The sequence below is a fragment of the Hesperophylax consimilis genome, chromosome 10, assembly GCF_061612785.1.
Source record: "Hesperophylax consimilis isolate HC1 chromosome 10, BYU_Hcon_1.0, whole genome shotgun sequence".
NCBI lineage: Eukaryota > Metazoa > Arthropoda > Insecta > Trichoptera > Limnephilidae > Hesperophylax > Hesperophylax consimilis.
The window spans coordinates 21,007,366-21,034,752 of NC_142845.1; the positions used below are offsets into that span (position 1 = coordinate 21,007,366).

Below are 27,387 nucleotides of genomic sequence, written 5' to 3' on the forward strand. Positions count from 1 at the left end.
AAATAATTTTATTCTTTATTTTGACCGGTCGGTGGCCGAGTTGACATCGCATTTGGGTCCCACCTAGGCGTAGTGTGTTCAATTCCTCGGCTGGCTAAGTCCTCCATCACAACACAAGCAACATTTTCAGCTTACTGTGGTGGTATTAGGAGATTTTCAAATATTGTCAGGTTATTCATAACCTGGGAATGTTTGTCTTTCTTTTATTAAAAATTTTTTTTTTTTAAATAAACAAAATCAGTTTTGGGTTTGATAATTGCACACATCAATTAGGTAGAGAAGAGAGATCAACAAGATAAACTGATATAAAAATATGTATTTTTTCTGATAAGCATTATGCAATAACAATAATTAATTTCAAAAACACAATAATGTTTTATTCATTTGTGATGAAGTAATGTTCAATAAAATGTTATTATTATCTATGGTCACTAACTCAGGCGCTTTTTCTTGCTGGGCGGTTTAATTTCTTCTTCATCAATATCAATGTCCGTTGCGTCACTGTCGTCGCTCTGCCTGTTTGATGTCGCTTCTGAAATATAAAATTTTTGATCTCTATCACAAAAATATGTTTTAAAAATTCACAACAACATTAAAAATAGTCAAATCCACACAACATTATTATATATTTTGTCTAGTCTGTAGTTAGTAATAAGATAGAGTATTGTAGAAATCTTTATTATATAATAAATTCAGCCTGAGTATGTTTGTGTTCACAAAACTGAAAAAGTAGTCGAGGAAGACATTAGAAATAGCGGCACATTGAGTTACTGCTCTTGCGATTTGCCGTTTCCGTATTACTATAGATATCATTCAAATCATCCGTATCCAGTCAGGACGCTAGAAAGACGTCATGTGGGCAAAGCATCAGTACCATATTCCAATGATGGCTGCTGTTGTGATTGCTACTGTCTTGGTTTTTTTTTATCGTTTTAATTGTGTACATATTTCAAATATTAATATGAGCAGAATAAACATAGTGGATCCAAAAAGAGCAAGGAAACCACCAGTACAAAAAGAGCAAGGAAACCACCAGTACAAAAAGATCAATGAAAGCAGACAACAGAAAAGCGTAGAAGATTACTTTATTTTGTCACTACACAATTATCCAGTGGTGTTACACTATGGTTAATTTTACATGTAAATGATAATCACCAAAACATTTCAACTGAAGAAGAAGAAATGTGCAAATGGGTAGACGAGATTCCGGAAATATTGGTTTAAACTTTTAATGTCTTTTCTAGAATTTAAAGTAAAATAATAACCAACAATCTGACTTTACTAACTTTAATTTTTAATTTGTATGCCTTTTTAAATGTTATTTTATGCTATTAATTGTCATCAAAAACGTAAAGCTACAATAAATGTTTTGTTATTATTTTTTTATTTTTTTTATTTTTTTTATTTATTTATTTTTATTTTATTTTTTTTTTAAAGAAAGACAAACATTCCCGGGTTACGAATAACCTGACAATATTTGAAAATCTCCACAGACATAGGAATTAATAGACGAGAAGATAATGGCGAGGGGTAAAATCAACTGTTGAAGAACGAAGGGAGTGAAGCTGACTGTGATTCGTCAATAAATCAATCTGACAGTAAATAGGCATCTCGCATTATAATATCACCATTTACTTCTTAAAAGTAAAATCTGCTTTTGAATGAATAGACATTTTTACATGGGAGCGCAAATTACTCGCCACGTTATGAACAAATTTGCGAAGTCCAAATTCGGCAAAAAATTCGGTTCTATTTTCAGAGTCGAATATTTCGTTTAAGTATTTAGTTAAGACACTTTTATAAATGTTCATAATTTACTTCCCAGCAACCAACCAGCTTTGTGTTTCGCGTCCAGACGTTTCTCGATGTGATAGTAACAACTGATTCATATTATATGATGTGAATATGCTTAAAATAAAGTAAAATAATGCTTATATATGGAATGTAATACGACAATTGGGTTTATTCTCTTTTTCACATCTATTTTTACAAGTTTTCATAGTACAAGTCAACATTTTGCCGTGTTATTTCGTAAAATGAACCGATGATGCCTCGACCATAGTTCGCACAAGAATGATGACGTCACGTTTTCAAATTTCACTTGAGGCCATACGCGAGCACAGCCGGCTCCAATGGAACCGGTATGGGGAGTGGGGATAATACGCTTTTAATCACTTAGGGCAGGTCTACTAATATTCATATGTCTATGAAAATCTCCTACTACCACTTATTTACCAATTATTTGTTATTTCTACTATATGTTTTGAAAAAAAGCAATAACAATAAATAAACCTATTTCTTTCCCAGATCTTCTTCTCCTTCCTTTCCTTAAAAAATCCCTACACACAGCAACCCCAAGTGATATAGGCCCTGAGGGAAATTATTTTCCTCGGGGCCTCCTGTGTGGTGCTAATATAAAAAATACATATATATATTTTCATACGGACCCACATGCGATTGACCTTACTGTTAACTGACAAAACTGGTATGCATGATGTCATGCATACCCCGTCAGATTTCAATTGTATTGAACTGTAATTGTATTGAAGTGTATTGTAATCAACATTTGTAAACATGACTGGAATTCCTTATTAGGATCCCTATGTGGATATGGGTATATATAATATTGCACTGTACATAAAAATCAATTACCATCCGAACCATCCAAATCCGCCCCATCAATAGCTGCATCTATCTCGTCTATGATTGACTCTTCCCCTTCATCCTCCCCTTCCACTTCAGCCTCCACACCCCCCTCCCCAGTTCCCCCTGCAGCTCCTCCCAGAGCCTCTCGTACAGCAGAGGCCTTGATGCGGAAATCTCTAGCACTGCCCCTTGAGAGGTGGCAGACTAGATCCAACTGAAAAAAGAATTGTTGCCATCAACATAAAAATCTTTTTCGTTGATGGTGAATATTATTGTTGGCGACTTGCAACACCACAGCATATATGAAGTTATTTTATGCTACTCTCTATCCCATTTTTCGTGACTCAGGCTAGTTTGTTCGGTTTTGCAAACAAACAGCTACATATTACCCGTAGTCCATTTGTTCGCTTTTGGGAACAGCTCATAAGTGTCATAGAAATCGTTGTCTCCCTTACTGCCATGGTGAGAAATATGATTAAAACGGTGTTAGACAGAGCAAAACACAATGCTTCATATTCAAACCACAGAAGAATTAAAATGTACACCTCTACAAAACCAAAAGTTCCGATCGGAATTTGGGAATATTTTCTGAATTTTTTTATTCATTTTTACATGAAACAATATACATACAAGAAAGGTGACAATAATGTTTATAATACATTTTTTTATCTCTTAAACGTGTTTTTTTTTCGTCACTAATTTCAGTTCAATGTTTAGACGAAAGATGTAAGTTGAATTATATGTTTATTTCTAATAATAAAATTTGAAAGCTTATTTCATCCTCTTTCAAAAACAGTTTTTAGTTTTCGGATATGTTCAGATATATTCCATTTATTTGGATTTTATTGCAAAGCGGAAATACACACAACTTCTCCGACCTTCTGACACCGTCTTTAAGAAATATACGGCCTATGTGAGGCCTGTGGGGTTAATTTCCGAATGATCATTTACCATGTATGAAAACCCTCAGTTATTGTACGCAAAAGCGAGGCTAGAAGATGAATGGCAAGCCCAGCTTTGTGCGCCAAAAAAATCAAACTGCTCCAGGCCATATGACCTCAGTGGATGGACAGTGGGTATTGATATAATACCTACAAAATAATTTTTATACCTTGGTTTTTGTAGAGAGTTGAACTATCCTCTTGCAGAAGTGTTCCATCTCATACACAAGACGGGGGATGTGTTTTGTGTCCTGACTTCCTCGTCCCTTGTTAGTTCCTACGAATATAAATATAGTGTATGTACATATTGGTAATATTTAAGCAAGAATTGGTAAAAAGACTAGTCCATCATCCATCAAAATTCAAACAGCCGGGACAATGTTCAACTTTGAAAATATATTATGTTAATTTGTTTTTCTTTTTGCGTCATAATAATTTTTATTTGGCTTGCAGTTAACGAAATCGGAAGCATGTGACGCTAATACCGAATCCCAAAATCGCATCTTCTGTTTATTTGCTTTTAGTGTCCAAGAATGCACGCAATGTAAAAAACATATTGAGAACGGTGAAAGGAATAAATAAGTTACCTCCGCTAGTATCGAGAGTGCTCGCTCCTTCCACGTGATCTATGAAAGCATCCACTGCCTTGGACAGGGGCCGCCCGGCCAGCTTCACTACTCGGTCAAACCTGAAACCAAAACAATCATGGAAATTTATTATTACAATTTGAAAAAAAGAATGGCAAACACAACTGTTCTCTAAAACAAATTTTCAATCTAGTAATTACAAATACATATTATGTACGTAAAGAAGACTTGAACCAATTTTAAGAGCTCACATTAATTTTATACCAAATGCTTTAGCAGGTATTTTTTAGAACTTTCCACTTGTCCCAGGGGGAAACCCCACTATGTGAATACTACAGCAACACCAATGTATTTGTATAATTATTTGATTTGAGATTTTCACAACCAAAAGTATTACTGTGATATATTTTTGGGGAATTATGCCGTCTTGCGCTTCCTCCTTCTTTAGCCAAAGTTTCGGATAGCATTTGTGTATTTATGAATGTGAAGAGATACCGTGTTGCATGCACATTCCGCCAATTCTCTTAGGGCTGGTAATATAGTATAATAATTAACCAAATTAATTTGGTTTTCGGAATTTAGTTTTGGTGTAACCGTCAAGTATCGGATACCAAGAACCATTAAGCTGAGCCCTGTCTTCCCTATAAATATTAATGGGGCTTTTATGGATTTCAACTGCATCTGTAATTAGGCATAATTGATGGGTTTTGGGTCTTCCCAGTCTTTCAGGAACAAATCCAAAGTAATGGACGGTTTCAATTAAGTGCTTGGCAATTGCCGATTTATCATGATATCAAGATTGAATGCTCGAAAGTGTTCAGATATTATTATCCTTAAAAGGCCTTCGGAGGACATTTGTGGAGGAGGCCAAATCCCACTCTGGGTTGTAGCGCTGTAATGATGAATAATACAGATTGCAATATCTAGGAATAACAATAGGCATGTCAGTACCGTGCAGCTAGCATGGGAGACGCTCCCCGTGTAGCGAAGTGCTGCGCCGCGCCGGCCAGCAGGGCGTGCAGGCGTGCCAGCAGCTTGGAGGCCGCCGCACAGCACGCCCCGGCCGGGCTTGGCAGGCGCGCTAGCGACATGGCCACACCGCACAGATGCAGGAGCTCCAGACAGAAGAGACGCTCGCGGTTCTTAAGAGCGGCGCGCGCTGGAATGAGAAATGCAGAAGATGATGATGATACATATTTTATTATTCTGAAGATACCCAAATTGAAATAATAAAACTAGTGACTGGCTGGTTAGACGCCGAGTCGGTTTCCCACTCAGGTACAGTGGAATAAAGTCCTTCATCATTGTGTAAGCAATATTTTCCACTTATGATGATGTTTATATCACATTTTACATATGCAAACTAATATGTATGGTTATTTTTTATTTCTTTTTACATTTCTGGTTTCATAATTATGTATGTATATTTTTAATTAAAAACAATTTCTTCCATAAAGTATTTTGGCATTTGGTTAATATACATTTAATAATAATGGTTAATGGCACATTTCCCATGTATATATTATTTATGATTCTGCCTTAGGCTACATAATATACATTTAATAATAATGGTTAATGGCACATTTCCCATGTATATATTATTTATGATTCTGCCGTAGGCTACATAATATACATTTAATAATAATGGTTAATGGCACATTTCCCATGTATATATTATTTATGATTCTGCCGTAGGCTACATAATATACATTTAATAAAAATGGTTAATGACACATTTGCCCTGTTTATATAATTTATAATTCTGCCATAGGCCACATAAAATTGAAATGATCAGCAGATGGCGGTTGACATATGAAATTAGGTAGAGGCCATAAATATGCTCTATTGAGGCGTGTTTAGTTACCGAAGTGCTGCTGCAGACTGCGTCGGTACGGCAGACTCCCCAGCTCTGCTCGGAGCCGCCCGGCCGCCAGTTCGACTGCTCCAAGTCGCCGGTTGAGGTGTTGGCACAGAGCCAGAATCGCCGGGCCGGTGGCTTTGCAGAGGCAGCTCAGCGGGCCGTCGTATTCCACACCCGTCGGTTGCTATGCAAAATAAAACAACCATGGTATTATTTGTTATCATGTTAGTTTTAAAGGGAGAATGCTTCTAAGATAGTGAGACGAAGTTTATTTTTAAAGAACAAGAGAACGTCGCATAAATATTGAAAAGATTTTTTTATACATGGTGTCAGGAAACTCGCGTAGTACAAGTGGGAAACTGATGAATCTACATTTGGATTACATTTCGATTTTGAGGTAAAAAATTTTTATTTGAGCTTTCATTTTCGAGTGAATCAAGTCCAAAGTGGGATTATTCAGGTCAAATTTGAAAAAAAATCGGTTGCAAGGAGGTTAATATTAGCTTTAAAGTGCGTCGAAGCATAGACCTACCTCCAAATTTTTTTTTAACCCTCTGGTTGCCGAAAAGATGGAAAAAAGTTTAAAAAATAGAATGCTCAAATCAAAAAAAAAAAAGTTTTATTTTGTTCTCTGTGATGTAGATTCACCAGTGTCCACACTTGTACTACTGGACAATTTGCATAAAGGAGAAACACAAATGAAAAATTTTCATATCATGAAAATAGACCTCACTTTACATACAGATTAGATTTAGGCCTAGGTGTTTGAACCCCTGTTACATTTGATGTCGTCACAAATCGCCATTCAGCCACAATTAGAATTTGTCGAGATTTGAGCGGTTCCCTCGGCTTGTCAGTGATTTATAAAATTTTATGTTGGATTGTTTGATTAAATAAGAAGTATAACGACCATAACAATTCCTTCAAACGCTTCTACCACCCAAGAATCAGCGGTTAACGGGGACCATTCAAATGACAAAAATTAAAAATGGTATCGTTTTGGTGACAATGTCAATAACGACGGGGGTTCAAAGAACTAGGCCTTAAAAATGTGTCTGACAGACCAGGCTATAAAAAATATATTATTAGATCAATTAACAACTATGAGTATTTAGACTCAGTAGCCAGTCCTAATGTTGAAATGCAAAATTAATCACAGAAAGGAATATAGGGAGATTGGGGAATAAACTCTAAAATGAATACTTGTATTTAGATAGTAGTTGTCTTTAAGTTAGAGACCTCTGTGTCATCGCCGTTTGTGCCCATGATCTTAGTAAGGGCCTGCAGCAGCGTGTCAGCAGCGCTCCAGGGGTTGGCGGACCTAGCTGAGATGGTAAGAAGGGACGGCACGGCTAGGGCGCCCAGCCACTTGGAGGTCTCCTCAGCGGAGCACAGCGTAGTCAGCCATTCCGTCCACTGGGAAACACAATACATTGTACATATAATCACTTAAGGCTCAGTGATTTGGGGCGAATTTGTCACTGCTACTTGGACAGTAGTGAAATAATTGCTTTGTGTGACAAGATACTCGCTGCGAGTGACTTAACTAGCAGCTACTAAACATAGTGGCGACTCAATTAGAACATGTTTAATTCTAGTCACCAGAAAAGCGCATATTAGTCGCCGCTACTGCCACCTCGTCAGCTATCTCAAATCGCTAGCTAAAATTTCACGCGCTACTACCCACTCGCAGTTCCAATAGCTCCGTGTGATTATCTAATAGCGGCTATAAGAAGTGGTGATCACTCGGTAATTCCAGAGGGAAGACAGTTGGTCACCTCTGGTAGGAATTACTCTTAGAAAATCGGCTAAGGGACGCGGGTGCTTGGGCTCGTTGTGGCCAGACCGCTCGTCACGCTCGTTCTTGACGGGACTGCCCCGTGATAGTGGGGTAAACTGCCCTCGATATGCTGCTTGTATATTTTATGTTTCAATCATACTTCCACTTGTAAATATTGTTATCCTTCTTTATTATTTCATTTAGATGCCAAACCACCAGGCGAACACATCTCTGATGTAAGTATGCATACATTATTTCGTACTAACAATCATGCATGCAGGAACATTGGAGGGTCTAGAAACGTTTGTAAGGAGGTTAAACAATCAGTTTCCTCAAACAGCCGTTGGGAAAGGGTGGGTCCCCTCCAATGTGTGAGGAGACTGGGCCTGAAATAAATCATGGCCTACTACAGTAGAGCAAGATATGAACACCTGGTGCAGCAAAAAATCTCAAAATGGTAACTCTCTTATCATGAAATCTGCACAGCTTTGTGTCAGAAATATCTGGTTAACACTAATTTTTTCAGCTTATCTCATTCATCACTAGCTATGGTGTTTAGAAATATTTATTTGATTGTTATAAAAATAAGACACAATGCCATATATGGTATGTCCTGTACTTTTAATTAATGAATAAGAAAAATGCAACTCAGGTGAAGACAGGCAAGCTGGTAAGATTATAAAGCCCACCTTATTGCAGTGGGGCGTATTGGACGCTATCTTCCCCAGCAGTGAGTTAAGCAGGCGCAACAGAGCTGGTGATATCTTGGCTGCAGAAGGATCCTCGGTCTCAGAACTGCCCTCCGATGTGCTGAGGATCTGAGCAGCAACAGTCTCCGCCACCGAGGAGATGCACACAGAGAGGTTAGCGGATGTGACAGAGTCAGTTTCTTCTGTGGAAACACAGAAGAAGAAAAATTTACTTAATGAACAATTTTGCATAATTTTTTTTTATTTAAATGTCTATTCTTGAATAGGTACATGTTTTACAAATGATTACAGTGGTTTATATTGTAGTACAGAGAAAAAAGTACAGAAAAAAGGTATAAAAAATAAAGAACATAGGTTGATATAGGTAAAACTGTATGTGGGTGATATTGTATGTAACGTGAGCACCTCACTAGGAGAACCTGTGCTGAGGTGTTAACGTGTTTGTGATTAAGGGTGACAGGTTTATGTGTTGTGGTAGAAAGTTATTATTATTATTTTTTTTTTTTCACAGACATATATTGAAACATGAAAACACACTTCGATATGTAAGTGTATGTATTTTTGGATAATTCTTGAAGAACGTGTATATGTAATATTTAATTTTACTTATTATATTTTGGTTATGTTTGGTTTGGAATTATAATCTTTTGAATAAAGTGAATATCTTGATTTTTTATCCAGGCTACGATATGTTTTTTGAGAAAGTTTGTAGATGTATTATATTATTTATTAGCATAATGTAACTAAGAGACTGCCCATAAGGTCAAGGGGATAAAAACAAGTTGCGAGGAAGTAGCGTGGGTAGGCCCTTTCACTAATTTGTCAATAAATGAATCAGACAGTATACGGGTAACTCACATTGTAGTATCACTATTTTAATCTTCGATAATGAAATCTGCTTACGAATGAGTAGTCCTTTTTAAAATGGCGCGCGAATTCCTCGCTGTAAACTGTTGTTTGTTTTTGAATATTTATTTAGACGTATGCAAATTTTTTCATACATCTAGTAGGAAAATTAAAAAAATATAATAAAAATAAAATACAGTTACAAAATAAATTAAAAAATAAATAACTTCGTATATAATAATCATAAACTTTTCTTTATCTGCGAATACCTAATTGGGCGAAAAAAGTTCAAGTTTACCTTACTTTAGAGAAATTTACTTTTCTGCGCAGGGTCTGATTAAAAATCTTTGCTGAACATCACCAGAGATATAAAATTGGCCTTGCTTCAGGTACATGGACAATACAATTCTATCGGCTAATACTTTATAGGCTCTGTAGAGAAGTGGGTGTATGTTCAAACACCTGGGCTATTTAACACAGGAATTGAACTGAACCTTTGGAAAAGTGAATAACATGTTTTACATTCCACCAAATCTATGTATTAGAGCTCTTACCGAGACCACCCAGGAAATTGAGGAGATGGTCATCATTTCCCGGGGCTGCAGCAGTCAAGAAAAGCTCATGGAACAACTCCACCACCAGCAAAGCCGTCTCGTGGTCAAAGTCTGCAAAATCATTGAGCCTACAGAAGAAAGGGACAATTTAAAAAACAAAGATAAATTGTGGTGAAAAGTCGAATATGTCTATCAAAAATACTAATTTCGGTTGAAGTGAAATATTCCCGGGTGAAATTATTGACATTCTTGAAATAGTTGATGGTGTAATGGTCAGCAAAGTTGCCTTCCAAGCAGCTGTGGATCGAATTTCGATTCACAGCCAAGGCAAATTAAAAAATAACATTGAATAATTTTTTTATCTCATGATTGAAGTCTATGCTATATAATAACATGCATTTTATAAAGTTGTAAAAATCATTGTGGTTGCAAAATTTTCATACAAATTAAAACATGATTTTTCAATACCTTTTCACGCAGCATTCATACAGTATGGTTGCAACCTTAGATAGTTCTGAAAGCTGCGCAGGGTTTAGGATATCGCCATGCAGAGATTTTAGGACACTAAGTCCTGCCTTGACCACAAATCGATGCAGAAGTCTGTTGGTACGAATCTGATTGGAGTCATCTTTTTTACACCACGAAGAGTCTTCGCTGGAAATGTGAAACACAAAAAAAAATTATGTTTCATTGTCTCTGTGTGTTGCACCCAATGTGGCTCAAAGGACAAATAAATTTTGCGAGCATGTAATACATATTCTATTAGGCTGGTCCTGACTCCCAGAGGCGTGCGACCAATGGGCTAGTCAAGTATCATGCAATAGTTAAACACTAATGGAAATGTCCAAATATATTATTATGTAGTCACAAATGATTTCATACACTTAATTTTGCCCTTTTAATGGCTTAATTATTTATTTGATAGTTGGAAATGTGCTTGTGCATTATGTGGACTGTCTGAACAAAAAAGGTATGGAACTCATCTAATACATATTTTTTCTTTCTTTTTGAAATATTTTGTGTTTGTTTGTAGTATTTATTATTAGTACTTTATGTTTGTGATTACTCCATTTTTGCTTCACTCAAATGTAAATCTTTAACCTCGATATGGGCTTAGGACGGGTTGTTTCAGAGAATTTGAACAATTCTTCAAATTTCAAAGTTAATTTTCAGGTTCTGTGAAAGATTTTTTCAAGTTGTGTTTTTATTTCAGTTCTGTCAAGCAACTACCCTATGCTGATATAATAACAGAACTTGAATAGGACTTTCACAGAATCCGGAAATCAACGTTGAAATTTGATGAATTGTTCAAATCCTCCGAAACAACCCGTCCTTAGTCTTAGTGAGGTTGATGTTTATGAGAAAAAACATGATTTATGTATAGTGAGATGCAATAAATAAATAAAATGTTTGAGAGACATTAAGGGCGAGTTGTTTCACAGAATTATAAAGTTAATTTTTAAGTTCTGTGAAAGTTCTCTTCAAGTACTGTCATTTCAGTTATGTGAATCAACTGGCCAATAATGGTATAATAACAAAACTTGAATAGAACCATTCCAGAACTTTAACTTAGAAATTTGATGAATTGATCAAATTCTTTGAAACACCTTACCCTAAGCATGTATGGAGGCAATACTTCAAATAACAAAGTCTTAATTCATAACACTTAATTCGGAACCAAAAATACTAATTTCGGTTGTTTGTCTGACCTGCGTAACTCTGGTTCAATGAATTCAAATATTCTTTGAATTAAAGTATCATTTTTAAAAATGGAACTGATTGTGTGAAGAATTCAGACAAGCGACAAAGTACCTACTTAATTTTTTTTTAAATTACCTATACTACCTACCTGAAAATTATTTGTCATTTTCAAAATTGGAACTGATTTTTCAAGAAATCGCCAGTATTTTTCATGGGTTTTTTTTTGTACTGCAGTGGGCCTTTTTTAAATCATGTTGTAAGCTTGACGATGCCACTATGCAATAGATGCCTCCTCCATAAAACTTTCCATTAACGAGCTACGGTGTCATGAAATTTTCAAGTCAATCTCATAGTTGAATATGTATTTAGGGCAACTAATTTCAGCTAGCACCTTAATTTTCATTATGAACTATGGAGCTTTGAAACAGCCATTTAACTGTTACAAAATAAGAAAATATACCACATTGCTGTTCAATGTTCAAGACTGATAAAATTTCATGAGAGTCATAAAAGATGAAAGGTGTTTCATTGTTCTTACCGATGCAGTAATTGCAGCATGGCGTATACAGTCACCACATCCCATACCGTTTCAGGTTGTTTGAAGACTCCCCCTCTATCCTTGCTCAACTCCGACAGTTTCAAGGGTCCCTCCCTACCTTTCCTCTTTGTCTTCTTCTCGGGCTGCCCTTTATCCTCAGGTTCCTTCTGGCTCTTCTGCGTTCTCTTGCTTCCCTTGTCTGCTTGTTTTTTAGGGCGGGAATTAGTCTAAAAATAAATTATAAAGGCCGGCTGGATAATATGAAAACTATAATCTAAATATGAGATAGTTGGTAGCCCCAACAAAAGATGGCAATACGTAATGGTCTCTGTCGCATTTCTGCGACAGAGACCACTCAAATACTGGTAGAACAAGGACAGCTTTCCCACTGCTCTAAAGATTGGAATAATGGGCTCTGTAACATTGCTGCGACAGCTTCCATTAAAATACCGGTAGAACAGGGACAGTGTTCCCACCCGACCCCTGTGCTCTAAAGATTGCAATAATGGGCTCTGTAGCTACGACAGCTTCCATTCAAATACCGGTAGAACAAGGACAACATTCCCACCCGCCCCTTGTGCTCTAAAGATTGATAGGACAGAGGAATCTTTTGGATTGGAGGGGAGAGGGTTTCTGCACAGATTCAAGGGTTTGTTGATAACTAGGAAATACATATGCAATTTAAGCAATAAAGGCTGGCACACCATGATATTTATTATTGTGTTACCTTCACAAAGTCTAGTAGGTGACAGTACGTTTTGTGCAGTCCCAACAGTGTCTTTCCATCGACGCTCACAACGGTGCCCTTTGAATGTATGACGCAGTGAGCCATGAGCGCCTCACACACCTGCAGTGTCTGCCGCACCACTATGCTGTTTGTTGCGGCCTCGGGGTTCAAGTCGCCAAGAGACACGCTATCATTCTGTAATCAAAGATAAATAATAACAGAACCAATGACAAAATAATTATAGAACTGCTTAAATAAATATTTGGTTCACCATTGAACCTTTTTATCGATAATCATTAATATTATACCGGGTGTCCGGGGGTAAAGTGCGATAACTTCGGGAGGTGATTCTACATGATTGTAGAAGTAAAAAAGATAAGTAATTTTTTTCGAAATTCCAATGTTCATTTTCCCATACAAAAATATTTCTCCATAGAAGATTATTTATTTTCCCAACCAAACAATTCATCTTTTTCATATAAAAAATACCTTAAAACATTAGAATTTTGAAAGAAGTTATTTTTCTTATTTACTTGTAAAATCATGTCAAATCATCTCCCCGAAGTTAGCGACACCCTGTATATTGATAACTAACCTCACAATATCAATGGTTTCTAATCACTGTAAGTACCAAACAGAGTTTTCTTGTGAAAAACAGAAATATAGCTGTCCGGGAATTACACACTTTGGATTCCTAATTACTTAAGTTGATGTCAGTGTGGCAGCATGTTGTTTTGTACGGAGACATTATGATTTAAAAGTTCAATTGCCAATGTCTCAGAAGTAGCTTTTTGCAGCTAGACCTCTATTGAAGTAGTCTCATGAGTTAAAGTGATTTTATATTCTAGTAAAAAAAAAATTGCTTAAATTGTTTTACTCGTAAAATAACAAATACGCATCTTAGTGAAAATATGAAACTTACCAAGTTAAAGGTTAGGGCAGTACAGTTGGCCATTCTTCCCGCAATGGATTTCAGCAGATCTGCAAATGTGGCTGTGAAACCTCCTTCGTCATTATCGTTGGATCTTTCCACCATTTTATGTAGCGAAAATAAGAATGTACCAATCGGTTCCTAGGAGAGACACATACAACACTGCATAAAACACTTTATAAACATGATATCAGTTAGCAGAAATTCACCATAAATATAGCTACAATACTGGATTTTTATTAGAGTTGGTGAAATTTTCCAGAATTTTAGCAAGAAGCATTTCTTTACCTGTAAGACTGCTGTTTCGTCCCTCAGAACCACACACTTCTCTATCAGCAGAGGGGGAATGGCATCATTACCAGATGCCAGAAATCTTGAAGAGAGATGTTCATGGAGGAGTTCCAGAATCATGTCAAGAAGTTCAGGTTTCTTTGCCATGGCCCGTGGAAGACCTGCAGGAAAAGTTCAATTAAATTTCTTCAGCAGAAATTGTTCAGTTATTAAATAATAATATTTTTCAATAACTACCAAACTCACCAAGGTAAAGCTGCTCTCTGACTTCCCAGGACTGGTTTAAGCACTTGCGAAGCAGAGATACTATCTCAGAACAGACAGCTGCATTGTTTACTCGGGATCTGTGAACATGATCATATTGTTGAGTGTTTAAACTACATATACATTACAGAACACCGAGTCTCTTCCTGATCTATTTATTACTCTCAAGTTACACTATTTACCTTACTCATCGAAGACATTACCTTACTCACAGAACACATTACTATAGCCTCCAAACAATCTCAAATCCTTTTCTAATCATACACTGTTATCCTGCTGATTTTCAACATAAACTTTTGTATTGCCTTCAATAATACATTTGTTAAAACAAAAGCTTGGTTTTTGTTTGGTGATCTTCAAGAGAAGGAAGAGAGACCTTGAGAAGGAAAATATCACAAAAAAGAAGTATTTACCTACCAATAATTCTTCAATGCATTCTCATAACAGATTTTTACACACCAGTTCTAAACAGTCATTATAATATTAACAAGAAACCTCTGATGGTATTCGGGAGAACAGTGTTACCTAGATCCAGTGCCGCGGGAATGTACGTCAATAGAGATCTGTGTCAGCACAGAGTGGCCGGACATGTCTTGAGAGAAGCTCTCCCTGCTGCACGAGAGGCAGCCCAACAGCGAGAGGAAACCTCTGATGGTAGTCGGGAGAACAGTGTTACCTAGATCCAGTGCCGCGGGAATGTACGTCAATAGAGATCTGTGTCAGCACAGAGTGGCCGGACATGTCTTGAGAGAAGCTCTCCCTGCTGCACGAGAGGCAGCCCAACAGCGAGAGGAAACCTCTGATGGTAGTCGGGAGAACAGTGTTACCTAGATCCAGTGCCGTGGGAATGTACGTCAATAGAGATCTGTGTCAGCACAGAGTGGCCGGACATGTCTTGAGAGAAGCTCTCCCTGCTGCACGAGAGGCAGCCCAACAGCGAGAGGAAACCTCTGATGGTAGTCGGGAGAACAGTGTTACCTAGATCCAGTGCCGTGGGAATGTACGTCAATAGAGATCTGTGTCAGCACAGAGTGGCCGGACATGTCTTGAGAGAAGCTCTCCCTGCTGCACGAGAGGCAGCCCAACAGCGAGAGGAAACCGGTAACCGCTACCCTGCCTACTCCCGGATCCCTGGAACAAAATAAATTATTGCATTAAATTAATGATTACAGATAAAATTATGTATTAACACACACTTAATGCGGGTTGGTTAGATCTGCCTTTTACGCTGGTTTTAGTTTAATATGTGGTTTGTGCAAGTAGCCGTCCCATAAATATATCCGTTGTTAGCCTTATTGTCGTAAAAAAATAATAAAAGATATTAGTAGTTAAGTGTAACAGCTCAGTAGCTTAATAACGGTCAGTCAAGAACGATGGCGTCGACAGAAAACGTGTTAGCGTGTTCGGTCTGATATTGGCAACTAAAAATACAACCTAAAAACTTATGTAAATGATGTAAACAATGGTTGCCAAAAAAGAACATTTATTCACATAAATTTATTCACGTAAACTTGTTAATTGAACCAATAATTATTTGAGAATAATAAAAGTACATATTTAAAGCTTCTCTCTCCTTAGTTTCACCATTAATTAACAAAATTATACAGTTATGAGAAATGCCATTTCACCACATTAAAGATTAACTGCAACTTTAAGATTTCTTGCAACTGGAAGATCTTATGAAGTTCTCAAATTTTCTACAGTAATATAACCCCAAACTTTCAGCTACATTATACATACAGTGATCTACAAAAGGATTCTCACTAAGCATCCAAGCATAAACTATATATACAGTGTTCTACAAAAGGATTCTCACTATGCATCCAAGCATAAACTGCGGGACGGACACCACCAAACTAGATAACTGCGCAGTTATTTCATCCACACATTCCAGCGTGCCTGCGTAGGCGACCTGTGCAGGCACACAGGACAGTAAAATGACAGGACGGTAAATTTATCTTATTTATATTTCAATTATTTATTTATTTTATTTATTTATTTACACATATACGGCACAACACGTGCCATTAACATAATTGACATACTTATAATAGTACAACAACATGAAGAATAACAGTATAAATGTTAGTAAAATTTAAGAAAATAGGTAAAAAGTAAGGTAATAAGTAGTGTATAAAAACTATAATGTATAAAAGTAAATTGTAAAGTGAATAGTTTAAAATATAAAGTATTAAAGTACAAACCATAATTTATTAGGAAAAAGTATAAATAAAAATAAAAATTTAAAGATTGAAATAAAACAATAAAATGTACCAATAAGATACCTATCTCAAGGTACCGACAATGATTTAAATATAAAAAGTTATAAATCCTGGATTATGTTAACCGATATGATAAATTTTACAAGTACTTATGATTTCAAGTGCATTAATAGTTTTAGAAGTAATGGTAGGCATATTATGTTTACATGATGTATTTACGTGGTACTAGCAAACAAATTTAGTTTAACGCATCTTTTGTATGAAGACAGATTACCGGCAGCGTGATCAATATTAGCATATTCATTGCCTAAAATATGCAAGCGATTTATGGTTGAGTTTTGTTCTGCGTTCGTCATAGTATTGTCACAGTGGAAAGGTGTTTTGAGTCGAGTCGGTCTACTAGGTACATGGTAATTTATTAATGAGACCAATTCAGGGGAGTCAAACCAGTTATTGTTTATTTTAAATAAGAAAATAAGATCATTGAGTATTCTTCTATCTTTTAACGATAAGAGTCTCATTTTTTGTAATAAAGATTCATAGTTTATGTCAACCGCAGGAATACCTAATTTGAAATTAATTGATCTGAGAAATTTGCGTTGGATTCTTTCAATGGAGTTTGCATGGCTTTTGTAGAAAGGGTTCCATATGGGGGAATTGTATTCTAAATGACTCCTAACCAGAGTTGTATATAGTATTTTAAATGTTATACGTTATTACTATGATGATGAGGAAGATTATTCACTGAACCTAGTGAAGGCCTTATTTGACTCAACCGTTTTGAAATTCGCGTGTTTTAAATTTGTTTGTACGTTCCGTTTCCGTTTCAAGATGGTGACCGTTTTAATGGTTCAGTAAAGAATCTTTATTCATATGTGAAATCTTTTTCAAGTGTTTATTTGGAATTTCTTATTCTCATTTTTTCAATACTATGATACCTACCTATCTGAAGACAGTTCGAAAAAAGAATTGCCGTTGAGATAGCGACATTTCTTTTTACAAATTGTATAATTCATTAAATTAAGAAATGTTACATAAAAAATAAGATTTAAAAAAATAAGACTTAAGTAGGAAGGTACCTACTTACAAATCTTATTTTAACAAATGTTTCAATTTAAATAAGAGAAAATTAGAAATTGGACGCCAGGTCTACTATTCACAGAACTACTAGTAAGTAGTGCAATTGTTTTGTATTGATTTTGAACATTTTTTTAAACACAGGAACTTCATACAAAACTTGATTGGCCAATATGAATGCTCCATTTGACAGACCGTATCTCTGAACCAAATATAATTTAGAATGAAAGTCCTGTTTCAAGCAATCTATGAAATCCATCAGTAGTTACATGAAAGCAAATTCAAGGTGAGCACGCACAACGGAAAAAATTTTTACGACTCAATAAATATTACAACTTTACCAACCTTGAGAACTGGCCCTTCCTGCATAGCATGATTGTGGTGTCCCTCAGGCCGGGGGCCAGTAGGCGCAGCACCCGGCTGGAGGCCCGGACATCCGCTCCGGGGGCGAAGCAGCCCTCCAGGATGGAGCGGAGTTCCGTGGAGGCCTCGACCAGGGCGGGGCCTGCCAGACGGTACAGGGCTTCCAGGGTGTCTTAAATAAATAGAAAACCTCTTATATTGATATTAAACAGTGTAATTACTATGATTTGGCAGGATATAAAATTAGATATATATTTATAGATTAGAGGTACACATATAATAATATAACACACAGGGCCGGTCCTAAGCCGGCGCGATTGGCGCAGTCCGCTTCGGGTGCCAATTTGCCAGGGCACTGATAATACCAAACACCTAACAGTCCTAACACATTGACATTGAGATTATTTTTTATAGTAACGGGGCCACATAAAAATACAAATGATCCGAATATTATTGATTATACACCTATAGAGGCATCAACTGGTTTTGACAAAAGGCGCCAAAACTTTACTCGCACCAGGCGCCGTTTGGCTCAGGACCGGCCCTGATAACACACAGATCGATTGGATATTCAGAGAGCAGAAACCATTAACTTATGTATAAATATAAAACAATTCAATTACTGTGAAACTTATTGTGAATTCAGATTTGAGTGCATCAGCAGAATGCTGCCTGCTCATTATATAATAATAATATGTATATTAATATGAGTGACAGCTGTTGCACCATTTGAAGGCATTATCACTACATCACAGTAGTGAGTTTTTATTTTGAGATCCCTAAGGCATATGTGTGGTAAAACCATGTTTGGGGATGTGGTTACATGAGTCAAATGAAAGATGTGGTGATAATCACAGCGTTTATTGAAATTATTATTATATAATTAGCAGCAGTGTCAGTGAAGTTGCCATGATGCCATGACTCCGAACCGATGCTCGACATGATCGGTGGCGAATTCCCCAGGCTGAAGATCGACACCGATTAATTTGGTGGCTCTACATAATTGCGGGCGGAGACTGGACTTGCAGGTGATGTTCAGCACTGGTGAATACCATGGGTCTTACAAGTACTCCAGTGTGAAGTAAGAAAGCGGTAAGTTCAAACCGCGCGAGCGACTCCGGGTACACTCATAGGTGCCTGCGGCTCGATACCGGAGCGGGTCACAGGGCGCGGAGGCGGCCGCCCGGCTCAGTTAGCGGTGGGCGCTTGCCTGGAACTGACTGACTGAGTGTTAAAGACTGACTTGGTACTGCGATGTAACCGCTTAATATAGGGCACACTTGCGCCTGGTAGAATTGAGAATCTTCCCAGCCACAAGTAGCTCGGCACGCTTTCGCCGTTTATCTCGTAGGTTCCAAATGCGATGCGCGTTTTGAACTTATTAGTATGTAGTAGCTTGCCACTAAACATGTATTACAAATTTGGAGATTCGGAAAGAGTGCAAGGATGGTGTAAGCCTAATGAAAAAGATTAAGAAAGAGACGTTTAGGTGGTTTGAACATCTAGAGCGGATGAATAGATGATAATACGTGTGGCGAAATTGAATGGTATAAGAAGTCAGGGACACTCGAGAATGGCAAAAATCAAATACTTGAATTGTATCATGTTAAGAGTCAGAATAACAGAAGAGTATGTATGAGATGGTGTATGAATGTGAATAAAGCAAGGACAGAGTGCGAAGATAGAGTCTGCTTTACCCCAGCGGAGAAACAGCGTGATGGTTAGTTAGTAACACTTATAATTAAACAATTATATTCTGTCAATTTATTATATACCAGGCAAACTTGTCTGTGGTGAGTGCTCCAGTGATCTCAGTGCTTCTCGTATCGCTCCTTCCCCCAACCGTCCCAGTATCTGCCTGCCCAGCCGGGATAGCTCTGTCGATTGGCTCGTCTGGATGGCCAATGGGGGCACAGCAATGAGGGACAGAGAGAGCGCTAGTAGGCCAGCCGATGTCATGTGACAATGTTGCCCACTGAAATATATGGGGGATATCGCTGATTTACATATATGGAGATACGGATATTGATTTTCACAGTCAATTTTTACTTTCAAATTTTGAAGTTTATTGATTGATTCTACATATATTTAATTAGATCTAAAATTCGCTAAATGATTTCTTATAAATACCTGGTATCGACAAGCGTTTTGAAAAGTAATTCAGCATCTATTGGTTTTGGTAAGGCGTCAGCACACCAAGTAAACTCTTGCCTTTTTAGCTTTTCCAGTACATTATATGTCAAGCTGGACTTTATAATCTGAATAGTAAACAAATAACATATTAACCACCTGAAAATATTGGTAACCAGACAATACAGTACAGTGACAATATAGAACACTTTTCGAAAGAGATATTATATTCATGTGTTCTGTTTTGTCACGGAACTTCCACCAACCCTACCCCACCATACAAAGAAGTACATACTTACATATTCATATGAAAAAATTGACAAGAAGAATAAATAAATTATTTATTTATTTAACGCAAAAATCCAAAAAACAATTGGGCAATTTAGCTATAAATATCGTGGAGTATTTTTTTTTAATTGATTACCAGAAAGTATCCGAAATATAAATAACAACAAAGATTTTAAACTTCACGTTATAGAAAATTGATGGATTAAAAACACACTGAAAATATAAACGGAATACTTTGGCATATCAAAGAATAAATAATGAACAAAATGACACATCCCCCATACACACAAGCCTAGCTTTATTATGGTCCTCCTATGTTTGGCTCAGAACAGGCCCTGATAACACACATATCGATTGGATATTCAGAGAGCAGAAACCATTAACTTATGTTTAAATACAAAACAATTCAATTACTGTTTAACTTATTCTGAATTCAGATTTGAGTGCATTAGCAGAATGCTGCCTGCTTATTGTATAATAATAATATGTATATTCATTTTGTATATAATATATTAATATGTATATTAATATGAGTGACAGTTGTTGCGCCCTTTGAAGGCATTATCACTGCTAATATATAATATACTACTACTAATCCTAATAATATGATTCCAGAGATAGCCTCATTTTTAATGTCAGTGCCATACAATTTTTTCTTAAAAAAATGATAACTCCTTCATTTGTACACGCAATTGCTTCGTACGAAATTTTATAGCATAGCAATAATCAGCAGAATCTATTTCTAGCCAAAAAAATACCCTTGAAAATTCAAGTCTCTATGTCTATGAAAGGCGATTTTCAACCCACTGTGTGACGCTGTAATATTAAATAGTAATAATAATAGTATATTTAATAAGAATATGGACATATTCACAAGTAATTTAGGAACCTTTAAAAGATATGTAATAACTAACATTAAATAATTTTAAATATTCTACTGGAAGTTATCATGTTATTGCTTTGAATCCTTTCCAGTTACTTACCTTCCAATTTATACTCATGTGTTCAATTTAGTTGTAGGTATACATTTATTATATTGTTATTATTGCTATTGTGTAGTGCTTTTATTGATTGCTGCTGTGTTGAAATTTTACAATACATTATGTTTTGAATTTTAGCTAGTTATTAGTATATCAGTTAAATTTAAATTTTTCAAATTTAGCTGGTTATTAGTATATCAGTTAACTTTAAATTTTTATTTATTTGTGTTCCTAGATCTGTTATTATTTATTATTTACAATATTGTATTTTTTGTAAATCTCTCAGGCCACGGGTACAGAACCCTTAGTTTTTTTTAATATTCTTTATTATTATTATAATTTTAAGTGAAAATCTGTTATTGGATTTTATCTTTATTATTTAGTTTATTCTTATATTTGTAAACAATCTGTTGATTTTCCCAAATAAATAAAATAAAAAATAAAAAAAATAAATGTTAGATAGCAGTTTCTATGTTTTTACGTTGGCAACATTAGTCCCGCGCAAATTTTTTGTGGTTTCATAATCTGTAGTCGTGGTGTTTTTGGATTTACCATCATGTAATATATTTTTTCTACATTGATGTCCATTATTAAATGACAAAAATGTTTAAAAATTCTATAATTATTTTAATGGTTTGATCTGAGAAACCATTTTGCATTTTCAATGCATTTTGAAAATAGGTATTTTGCATTTTGCATTTGAAATGCTTTTCTAAAAACCATTTTGCATTTTGCATTTTCAAAAGGAAAAGTTTTGAACCATTTCCATTTTGCATTTCAAATGGTTTTGGGTACCCATTTTGCACATCTCTGTTTACATGTAAGTAGTACAGCATTAAGATGACAGATAATTTTGAAACTTAAGAAAACAAGTAATAGTAAAAATAAAATTACAATAGCGATTTCACAGCGAAGAAAAATCTGTGATGCTTTATTATTATTTAAAATTATCAACGGTTATTTGGACAGTCCTGAACTAGTGAATATGATAAATTATCAAGTTCCCAATAAGTACAACACTAGACTTCATGCTCCATTCAATATAGTTGCTTCTCGCACTAATTTTATGTTCAACTCTTGTCTTCAGAGATTGCATCGTGTGGGGAATGAAACATGCTCTGTTGATATATTTTTTAATAAAAACATCGCTTCCTTTAAAAAACGTATATGTATGCAGATATTAAGCAAAAATCCTGTTGATTGTTAACAATAACAAACTTAATACTCTGTAACTATTTTCATAATACCTACTTCTTTTTGTACGTAATTGTTGTGTACCTTTTATTTTTGTCATAATAATAACAAACTTACGTACATTTATAAAAGCAAAAAAAAAAAACAAAACAAATTATATATTTTAAATTACAAGAATATTACCTACAATATAAATCGCTAGAAAATGTTTTACACCACTGCCAACCGGTATGCTTCGAGTATGTTTGTAATTATGTTTTGTGTAATATTGTGACAATAAGGAAGTTGAGTGAAAAATATTTTGACTTATAAAAAATATGTTCATGTAGATAAAAAAATATCGATTCTAAAAATATAAATATATTTCTATATTATTATTCTTAGAATTAGTTAAACGTTCTTGAAAAAGCATTCAATAGCAATAGACTGTAGACGCTCCACGATTGGTCGAAAGAATTCTGACGTCACATGTGTCGTGACTTGTACGTTCAACGGATCACCTATGGTGCATCTCTTTCTATTACATGAGAGATGGTCGGTTTAGATGAGAGAGGTGTATAGGCCAAAGGTTTATTTGGGTTTGTCAAATATATGTACGTATTTGTTGTTATTATTATATGAAATGGATTTCTAAAGATACATATTCGTATAGTGCTTTATAATAATATGTTGTTTATTGCATAACTTAGAAGTTTTTATTATTATACATGTCACATAGCATGTGATACACTTCAGGCCGCCGGCCGCCCAGAAAGGTCTCACAGTGAACTGGGCTGTAAACCGTTATTTTACTTTTGGTCTTTACTTTTCTGCGCGGTGGTCCTGAATTAGCGCGTGGAACGTCAACAAGTAGCGACGGCAATACCGTACCGGGCGGGAAAAGCAAATATTCTAACTTAAAATATTAATTTAACTATGAAATCTTAATCAATTTTCTTTTTTTTAATAACATCAATTCTAATAGACGGTTAACATTGGTAAAAAAATTACTGGAATTCCTTGTTGAAGAATTAAATTTTTTTCCATACAAAATGCTTGAGCGTCGTGGTTTTCACAGTTCTAATGACGTCACACCACACCCCGCCTCTTACCGCTCGGATTCCGCTCGTTTTGGCGGGCTTAGTAAAATTTAAACTTTGAGAATTAATTTAATTATGAAAACAAACTTTAAAAAAAAAAAAAAAATACCAGTATTTAAGTTTGAATGCGAACATTGATAAAAAAAAATAAAAAAAATGGACTCAACTTCCTTATTATAATTGCTGAATGTACTGTAGCCTGAGCCCAAATAAGTATTTGCTGGTTGAACTCCTTTATACAATATACAATTTACTCATCGTATACTAATACCTACCTGTGTTGTGCCTACTTATGTCTTTCATGCTCAGCTTATTATTTTATTTACTATGTTACACTTCTTATGATGCTATATACTTGTTATAATGCTCCTGTATGATTTACCTTGCATGTAAAAGCCGTCAAGGCGTGAACAAACAAATAAATAAATAAATTTTGTCATGTATCACATTTAGCCATTCACATGTAATTTTGTAATTGTTAACATACCTACTAGTTTATTTCTCTTTTATTGCAATGAATTAAAAAAAAAAAAAAAAAAAAAAATAGGTAAAAAATACAACAAACAAAAAAATACATTGATCATATAGATTTACAAAAATTCAACAGAAGATTTAAGAGTAGTGAGTAGTATGTAGTAATATTTGATGAAATTCACCATCATTAAATATGTCAGTATCATGTAAGTATTGGTTTTCCATATAGTGAAGACGCTGTATAGGTATAGGGGAATTGGCTATATAGTTTGCGTTTGGCTGCAATAGAATGGTGTGTTTTATCATGTTGTTATTGTGGGTATGTGTAAATTTGTGAGTTGCAGGAGTTTGCAACTGTTGAAATTAATATTTTTAATAAAATAGTTAAATCGTTTATTTTACATATATCTTCTAGAGTATGCATTTTTGGAGTATTTAATAATAAATCAAAGTTAATGGCAATACAAAATAATTTTTAAAAATGCATAAACAAACATAAATATTAACAGCCTTACTCACTCACTTCACAACTGTTAAATGGTGTTTTTGTTACACATCGTGCAAAGACAGTGCAGTTTCTTTTACGAATTATTACCAATAAAAATGAATCGCACATTCCAATTTTCAGACTAACGCGCAGGCGCTTCTGTGCACGCATGCGTGCAATGAACACCAGTTTCACTATTATATTAGTATAATTCAATATATTTACTATTATTTGTGTTATTTTTGTCAGTTTTTTAATCCATTAACCTGTTAACCGGGCGGGACGTATAAATACGTCAAACCTAAACAGTATCGGGTACGGGTAGGACATATGAATACGTCCTTGAAATATATGTTGCGCCCTGGAACGAGCGGGACGTATATTTCCGAGCATATCACACGGAATTTGAGTTTTTAATTTTTACATATTTTAATTTTTTAAACTCAATGTTTCTCTTTTATCTGTGTGCTTTTATTTATTGTTCTGTAATTATAACCTTTTATATATTTTTTGTAATCTTTATAATTGTTTGTAAATATTCTATTTTTTTAATTCGATGATTTCACTTTTTTTGATGCTTAAATAAAAAAATATTAAAATATGAAATTACGTCCACCACGGCGTGACGTACGAATACGTCCTAGTGAAGGAGTTCGCGCCCGTTATATGCTGCGTAATTCAAAACTGAACTCCCCGGTCAACAGGTTAATAATGTCGTATTGTGAATAATATAGTTTATTTTAACGGAAAAACCGAGGTTATTAATAATTATGAATAATTTTCATGTAACCAATACATTATAAACATGTATATTTATAATTGGTACCTGAATGCAAGTCTCCCTCTGTTGCGCATTGGCCAGCAGAAGTTGCACAAGAGTGGGGGAAGCGAGTAGCAACGCAGGTCTCCTTGCGCATAGCTTCAGAGTGTTGAGCAAATGGCGCGGCACGCAGCTGTCAGAGCCGGCGAACAGTATGCAAGTGGCGTGGGCTCGACGGGTGGCGTCATCTGCTGGCTCTGTTAGGAACAAATTACAGTATTGTTCCATGACAAAACAAAACATTGAATAAAGGTGAAGAAAAAGAACAAAGAAACAACAAACCTAAACCTACATAACATTAACTCCAAACAGACCCGTTCTCATGTGACAAATAATGTCAACTGTGCACGCATTTGGCATGTTCCCGATTGTGCTCCAGTGCCAAAGTGATCAATCAATAAGAACCAAACTAAATTAACCCAACCTATTCTTTTATCATATTCTGTTTTATCCGGTTGCCAGTTTATAAATAATATGGACAAAATGCAACATTACAGAGAAAAGACAAAATGGTGAAAATTGATAATTTTACAATTAAACATTAATTCCAAGAAAGGTTATAATACATACCTATCATATCAAAGTCCACTACGGGACTTTCCGACTCCCGGTGATCCTGGTCAGTGGGCATCAGCTGAGGATATAGCCGGGAAGTGAAGTAGTCGCTAAGGCGAAAGTATACAGTGGTGGCATTCTGCTCCTTGCACAGCCTCAAATAAGGAATAAATCAAAAATATTATTAAAACTACATATAATAAATCTATATTTGGGGCATAATAATTACAATTCAAAAACAAAATTAATTCAAAAAATTAAACACAAATGAAAAAAAGTTAAAAATTTACTTAACCTCTCAAGCGATAGCTACCCAAATTTGGGCAGCTGTGTATAGGTGATTTTTATAAATTAAAATGAATTTATAATTTTCTATAAAACGTAAAAATATTGGTTAAACGGTGAAATACGGGTGGATTCCATAGGTTTTAAACCACAGTAAGCAGCGTATATATTTCCATATTAATATTCAGAGGTATGATTTTTGGAATGAGCGCAGCTGAATCTAAAACCGGACATCTGTATTGCTCAAGGAGTTTTTTTTTTTTTTAAATAGGCTATTGCTCGAGTGGTTAACCAGGATATTATAATACCTCAAGAGCTGATGAAGCAGTGATGGAAGAGATTCTGGTTCAAGGCTGTCCAAATCAAAACATAATTTGTTGACTACCTGGAGATGTTCATCTTTGCTCAATTTCACCTCTCTGTAATCAAATAATACCTCTCTCTAGTAAAAATAAAATAAAATCACGACAGAATTATGTTACAATAATTATTTAAATGCCTTTTTACTTCACTTTTTTCTTTAAACTTATAAAATTGGCAACTAGTTCGTCAACAATTTTACATATTCAGAATCATCTTTGACAAAATTATGTATTTCATTAATAATAAACTAGACTAATTTGAATATGTGTAAATAAAACAAAGAAGTAATATGTATGTATTATCGCATAGTCCTAACAAGTGCCGCATTAGATGAGCAGCTTGTAGCAGTTAATTGTGGGCAGCATAAATGCTGTTGGCTTACTGTCGCGACAACAGCTAGCCAACAGCATAGCGCCATCAAGGCAACAGCAGCTACGGACTCGACAGTATCTGGACAGCTCAAAACGTCCTATGTGTAGAGATTTTTGTATGAAAACTGCTAACTGCTGAGATGCGACTGCACAGAGCTAGCGATGTCATCAGCTACTAGCTACTCGTCTGTTGTGATACTAAGATCTCATCTAGTCTACTACTGTTTCTCCGCACATGCAATTGTTACCAGTAAGCATGATATGAATCTTAAAGAATAAGTATGATTTTAGCAAACAAACTAAATGTTTAAATCTTGAAAAT

General features: G+C 35.4%; 1 protein-coding gene across 1 annotated transcript in view; it reads right to left on the minus strand.

The window, feature by feature from the left end:
- Positions 1-321: 321 nt before the first annotated feature.
- FANCI (Fanconi anemia complementation group I) overlaps positions 322-27,387 on the minus strand; it is a 32,573-nt gene continuing 5,507 nt past the window's right edge. The window contains exons 5-27 of the mRNA XM_089636361.1: positions 26,640-26,750; positions 26,062-26,201; positions 25,498-25,688; positions 20,170-20,297; positions 19,815-20,014; positions 18,022-18,211; positions 15,356-15,508; positions 14,903-15,025; positions 14,360-14,457; positions 14,111-14,274; positions 13,814-13,963; positions 12,892-13,086; positions 12,165-12,391; positions 10,394-10,579; positions 9,926-10,053; positions 8,505-8,707; positions 7,275-7,451; positions 6,039-6,219; positions 5,126-5,333; positions 4,175-4,275; positions 3,758-3,864; positions 2,653-2,860; positions 322-532 (exon numbers count right to left, since the gene is read on the minus strand). Coding sequence (XP_089492487.1) covers positions 432-532; positions 2,653-2,860; positions 3,758-3,864; positions 4,175-4,275; positions 5,126-5,333; positions 6,039-6,219; positions 7,275-7,451; positions 8,505-8,707; positions 9,926-10,053; positions 10,394-10,579; positions 12,165-12,391; positions 12,892-13,086; positions 13,814-13,963; positions 14,111-14,274; positions 14,360-14,457; positions 14,903-15,025; positions 15,356-15,508; positions 18,022-18,211; positions 19,815-20,014; positions 20,170-20,297; positions 25,498-25,688; positions 26,062-26,201; positions 26,640-26,750 — 3,670 coding nt within the window. The 3' untranslated portion in view covers positions 322-431. The remainder of the gene's footprint in view (positions 533-2,652; positions 2,861-3,757; positions 3,865-4,174; positions 4,276-5,125; positions 5,334-6,038; positions 6,220-7,274; positions 7,452-8,504; positions 8,708-9,925; positions 10,054-10,393; positions 10,580-12,164; positions 12,392-12,891; positions 13,087-13,813; positions 13,964-14,110; positions 14,275-14,359; positions 14,458-14,902; positions 15,026-15,355; positions 15,509-18,021; positions 18,212-19,814; positions 20,015-20,169; positions 20,298-25,497; positions 25,689-26,061; positions 26,202-26,639; positions 26,751-27,387) is intronic.